General features: G+C 34.8%; 1 protein-coding gene across 1 annotated transcript; it reads left to right on the plus strand.

Moving 5' to 3' along the window:
• Positions 1-292: 292 nt before the first annotated feature.
• On the plus strand, positions 293-1,213 carry LOC136817599 (uncharacterized). The gene has a single exon (XM_067073925.1). It carries the CDS (start codon positions 293-295, stop codon positions 1,211-1,213), a length of 921 nt encoding a protein of 306 aa, XP_066930026.1.
• Positions 1,214-6,352: the final 5,139 nt, after the last annotated feature.

The following is a 6,352-nucleotide window of genomic DNA, read 5'->3' on the forward strand; positions in this document are numbered from 1 at the left end:
CAATAAGAATGCTTATCAAAGAGAGTACAGAAGACGAAATAAGCTTTTAGACCAATTTTTTCAAAATGTAAGCACTGATGGTGAAGATGATATTCAGAATTTGGAAAGTTCCTCATCAAGCACAACTAGCCCAGCTCAGGTTTGTGATTAAATTTTTGAAAATGTCCACGTGGATAGCACTCCTAACCAAAACATCTTTATTGACAATCACTACAGTGATTGCAGCAGTGATGAGAGTTCTGGCAGTGATTGCGAAGGTTTGCTAAATTTGTTGAGAGAAGACGACATTAACATGGTCCTTGATGATGTTGATCAGCAGGATGCTCCTATTAATGATGAAGCTAACTTTTCAACACAAATGTCTGAATGGATTCTTCGAAATAAAATAAACCGAACTGCTAGCAATGAGCTTCTTTCAATTTTAAGACACAATGGTCACGAAGAGCTACCTTTGTGTACGCGCACACTTTTGAAAACACCACGAAACTATGTCATCAAAGAGAAATGTGATGGCAGTTACATATACCTCGGCTTGGGTAAGGGTATCTCAAGAGTCTTGGTCAAAGGTATCCAAGTAGATCGTTTTGAAATTGATCTTATTATTAATGTTGATGGATTACCGATTTTCAAGTCCACAAGTTCCCAGCTGTGGCCAATTCTTAGTCATTTTTCAGGCAGTCAACCATTTACTATTGCTTTATTTTATGGAACATCCAAGCCATCAAACCCACATGAATTTATGCAGGATTTTTTAATGGAATACAACTTTTTGAACACAGAGGAACTTGTATTCAACAATGTTACTTACACAGTTAAAATTAAAGCTTTTGTCTGTGATGCACCATCACGACAATTTCTTAAATGCATCAAAGCTCACAATGCATACCACGGTTGCGAGAGGTGTGATACAGAAGGATCTTACGTTTCGAATAGAATGACTTTTAATGATAGAGGTACTCTTAGAACAGACGAGGCCTTTAAAAATTATGCTTACACAGAAAAACATCAAATTCAACTTACATGTCTTGTTGATTATGATTTCGATTGCATAAGTAAATTTGCGCTTGATTATATGCATTTGATTTGTCTAGGAGTTTTGAAGAGGTTAGTGTTATGCTGGAAAGAAGGATCTAGACCTCATAAATTGTCAGCTGGTCAACTCGCTTTGATTTCAAATTCTTTAAAACCAAATGAAAGGACTTCTCCCTTCTGAATTCGTAAGGCAACCTCGTGAACTTAAGGAGTTGAAACGGTGGAAGGCAACTGAGTTTCGTGAATTTCTACTGTACACCGGGCCTGTTGTCTTGAAGAATGTTCTATCAGAGGAGCAGTATGAACACTTCCTTGCACTATCAATTGCTATAAGGATAGTACTTGAGGAAGATGGTGTTTTTTATAGAAAAGTACAGTGATTACGCAAAAGAATTGTTGAATTATTTTGTTCCGATGTGTAAAGAGCTTTATGGTGAAACCTTTGCCGTCTTCAATGTCCATTCGTTATATCATATTGTCGATGATTCAATATACTTCGACTGCTCTCTTGACAAAGTCTCATCATTCCCGTTTGAAAACCATCTGCAAGTATTTAAGAAATTTATCCGAAAGGCTCAGAATCCTCTCAGTCAAATGGTGAGGCGAATAGAAGAATTTGACAATTTTTCTGTTGATATGTGTACTAAAAAAACACTAGAATGTAAGATTTCTAAAAATGGTAAAGATTCTTGGTTTATGCTTGATGATGGTAATTTTGTTCAGGTCCAAGATAATGTAACATCAGCACCACCAGATTTCAAGGTTTTCAATAGGAGGATGTATCGTCAACTATACAAGTCACCATGTAATTCCAAATCGCTTGGTATTGTTTTCATCAATGGGAGATGTAATTACAAAGTGAAGAAACTTCCAAAGCATCGTCTTCACCGTAAAGTTGTTTGTCTTCGTTACAAAGATGGGAAAGTCTTAACCCCACTATTGAGTTTAATGAAGAAGTAATTTTGAAGAAATGTTTTGTATGTTATATGCGAAGAAACTAATCAAATTTCAGAAAACACTAAAACTTTTCCCACATCATATGACAACAATCAAATGACCAATGAATTTTAACAATGTTGATTTTTAAACGAATGCAAAAAAAATTAAATTTGTTATTCTACTGGTAGATCGTTATGTCCTATGATGGTAATCTCTACATATGCAAAACCTGTAATAACAAGTGAGACTTTTATGGACCTACCTGGTTATGCATTTAACAAATATAATTGATATCTACGTGAGCATGACCGTTAAACAATCATTCAGAACAGAAATAGTGACGATCTATTAAAATTAGTCGTTTGTTTCTTATAAAAAAAACGTTTAGAAACCAAAATTTCATGCTCTTGAAATAATCTTTCATATTCAAGACTTCGTGAGCAAAAAAAACATCTACATTAAAGTAGGTAAAAGATGGCTCGAGCAGATTTTTGTAAAAAAAGAATTTTTCAGTTAAAAAAACGCATCTTTATTTATAAGAATCACTATTAATAAGCATACACCAATGTTCTTAGCCAAATTACTCAATTTTTTTATGAGATACATGAAATTTTGGTTGCTTAGCGTGTTTTTATAGAAAAACTGGCTGAATTCAATATTTTTTTATAAGCACATTATCAATTACATAGGTATTAGCTTTTCTTGAGATTAGCTCTTTCATTCTTTATGATTTTTTGCACAAAGATGCATAACTTTTAACCCTTGAATGATGGTATGATGGTACCCTACTTTCATACAAAAAATCAGAAAAAAACAATGATCCAATGTTTCACAAAGTCCAAAAAAAGCTTTTTTTAGCCGTTTTTTTGGCCAAAATTTGCCCAAAAACATTTTTTTTCGAAAATCGGGCTCTGTCACATTTTGGCCACCACCATTTTGCACCTTTGTACCAAAAATCAAAAGATTCCTATGATTCAATCCTGAGAAAAGTTGGTAACAGACGAACGAAGGGACGGACGGACGGACGAACAAACACAGGTTAATTTATAGGACCTCCACCGGGGTAGGTCCAAAAAACTTATCAAAAATGATATCCCAAATGACAGTCAGTATGAAAAATTGTAAAAAATTGCAAAAGTATACAATTCTAATAGAGAGTGCTCCATACAGGAAGCAGTTTATTTGACAATGCCTGAATTATGGCTCAGAAAATGTTTTCCTGCTATTTCCTTTGTAAATACTAACTTGCCTGATCAAAGATACAGAATTTTTAAGTCCAAAGAAGAAATTGAAGAATTGCCTGAAGATTCGGATGATCTATTTAAGCGGAATATGCTCAATAGATATATAGACCGCCCAAATAGTGGCATATCTAATAACATGTGTTATGCGACTTTTTGTGCAAGCTATACTTTAGACACTAGAAACTTTATGAATGTGGAAAATGACTGGCAGCCTACTGTTTTAGATTACTCTGTCAGCAGTGTTAATCACCAAGAGCCACAGACACTTCCAAAAGTTATGCCCTTAATGAATAGTACCAAAAAACTGAAACTAAGAAAAGTTCCTAAAGTTTTGAGATATTACACTCCAAATAAGCACAAGCATCCTGAAAGATTTGCTCATCATTTGTTGATGCTATTTTATCCCTTTCGATCAGAAGAAACTGATCTTCAAGTTGATGGGTCGTATGTTGTAAAACTAAATATTGATGAAGTAAATACCACAGTCAATGAAAATAGACAGATTTTTGAACCTGATAGTGCCCTTGTTGATTTGGTATTGCAAAATTATCGAAACGAAATGGTTCACAATCAAGATGCATTTGCTCAGCAAGAAAATGATGAAGTGCTTGATATGATGAACAACTTGCAAGATTCATCTGAAGATGAAAATGAAGATGTTAATGAAGAACCAACTTTTGCCCCTTTTACTCAAACACAGCACAACTTTAAGTCTGATGAAGAGATTAATGACCATATTAGGTCTCTGAATTCTAAGCAAAGAGATGTTTTTGATGTAGTATTTAACTGGGCTAAAAAATTTGTGCAAAATTCAAATTCTAAACAACCTGAACAATTAGAACCAATAAGAATATTCCTAACAGGTGGTGCGGGCGTAGGAAAATCACACGTAATAAAATGTATATTCAACTGTTTATCTAAGGTACTTGCTTATAAAGGTCAGGAGCTTGAAAAACCACGCATAATTAAATTAGCACCTACAGGTATCGCTACTATAAACATTGATGGAACTACCATACACACTGGATTGAGTATCCCAGCTGGAAAATTCAAAGCCATGGGTCACAAGCAGCAGAATACGATCAGAAACAAACTATTACATGTTAAATTGATAATCATTGATGAGATATCTATGGTTTCATCTAAACAGCTCTTAAAAGTTCATATAAGGATTTGTGAAATTTTTGGATTGAAGGATGAAATAGCTCCTCCATTCGCTGGGAAAAGCATGATTGTTTGTGGGGATCTTTACCAATTACCTCCAATCAGACCTCCACCCATATACTCCTCGGGAAAAAAGCAAAGAAAGCACTACTGTTGATTCATTTAATTTATGGCATTTGTTCAAACTTGCAGAACTTGACGAAATTATGCGCCAAAAGGATGACATTGATTTTATTTTTCTTCTAAACAATGTAAGAGTTGGTCAACTAGATATAAATGGAGAGAATTTGATTAAATCTAGAATGATAGCTCGAGAAAACCCAAACTACCCCATAGAATCTTCACATTTGTTTGCTGAAAACGCCACTGTTAATCTCCATAACACTCACAGGCTGGGTTCCCTACCATCTGAAATAATCAGTATTGAAGCTTTGGATATCTACCCAAGAGGTTTTACTGAATCTCAAATAGTAAGGTTAAAAAGATGATGCCAAGTGACACTGGTGGTTTGCTTTTCAAGTTAGAGTTAAAAATTGATGCAAGAGTAATGTTAATTTCTAATATTGATATTGATGACCGCTTGATCAATGGTCAACTCGGCACTGTAACCAAAATTACTATCAGGAATAATAAAGCTGAACAGAATTATGTGAAGTTTGATGACATAAAAGCTGGGCTAAAAGCTCAAAGTAAAGATCAATATGCTAGGGCTACCCAAACTGTTCCCCTTCAAAGAAGCGAAGCTTTTTTTCCCTTAGACAAAAAAAACGCAATGAGTTCTCCCAGCATCACTCGGACACAATTTCCTCTTAAATTAGCATGTGCTTGCACAGTCCATAAAGTACAAGGCTTGACCTTAGATTCTGTTGTTGTTAGTTTTGACCTTAGAGCGCAAAGAAGATTCAATGCAGGGCAAATGTATGTAGCAATGAGTAGAGTAAGGACTATAGACCGCCTATATTTTACTGGTCAATATCGTCGATCAGCTTTTGTCTGTAGTAAAGATGTCAATGATGAATACTCGCGCTTGCGTCAAAATAAGATAGAACCGATTAAAGATGTCATGAGGTCAAACTCGACTTTGAATATATGTTTGCTGAATACAAGATCATTGAGGCTACATGCAATTGATATTGAGAAAGATAAGTTCTTGTACAAAAATGATCTACTTTGTTTGACTGAAACACAGATGAGCTATGAGGTTGCTGACTTAGATACCCAAAATATAGGATAACAGCTTCCTAATTATACTCTCAGTCATAACATTGATCAGCATAAGTTCAATAGTATTACAGTTTGTCACTCTCCACTCTTTCTTGACATTATTGAATATGATCACTCTTCGTGCTTTTCTCTTGTTAAATTTAGAAAAAGTGAATATTCTGACAAGGAATTTTGCGTTTTAGTTCTTTATAATAGTTCAAAAATTCACCGGGATGTTTTTGCTTATACTCTTGCTCAATATATTAATGATCACATTATTGATATCATTTTAGGTGACTTCAACATGGATGGATTGGAAATGAATGAAAACGAACGATTCTTGGTCGATATCATGTCGAGTTACGATCTATTACCACATTTTTCCACACACATTGATTGTAAAATGCTTGATCAGATCTGGATGCGCAAGGAGTTGACAAACCGATATGATGTTCAAGTTTTACGTAAATGTTTGAACTTATCAGATCATGATGCTGTTAAAATATCTTTATCGAACGTTATCAATTTGTGTGAATGAGCTAGCCAATTCAGAAATACTGGTTAGAATCTACCTGCCAGAGGCATGGGCCCGGCAGGGACCAGGGAGGGTGGGTTTCTCACTGGAAAGGGATGACATAAATACTTTAACTACTCTGTGTTTAATTTTAGAAGGAGTTGTAATATTCCCTGACTAAATCGAGGGGTAAACAAAGACTTTGAAATAGTGTTTTTTTAGTAAAGGGAAATGAATAAGGTGAAAGTTGATTAGT

Source organism: Clytia hemisphaerica, unplaced genomic scaffold (genome assembly GCF_902728285.1).
Source record: "Clytia hemisphaerica strain Z4C2 unplaced genomic scaffold, Clytia hemisphaerica genome assembly, whole genome shotgun sequence".
Taxonomy (NCBI): domain Eukaryota; kingdom Metazoa; phylum Cnidaria; class Hydrozoa; order Leptothecata; family Clytiidae; genus Clytia; species Clytia hemisphaerica.

What these genes read in the sequence shown, in the direction of transcription:
- LOC136817599 (XM_067073925.1), top strand. Translation starts at nt 293, where the DNA reads ATGGTCCTTGATGATGTTGATCAGCAGGATGCTCCTATTAATGATGAA.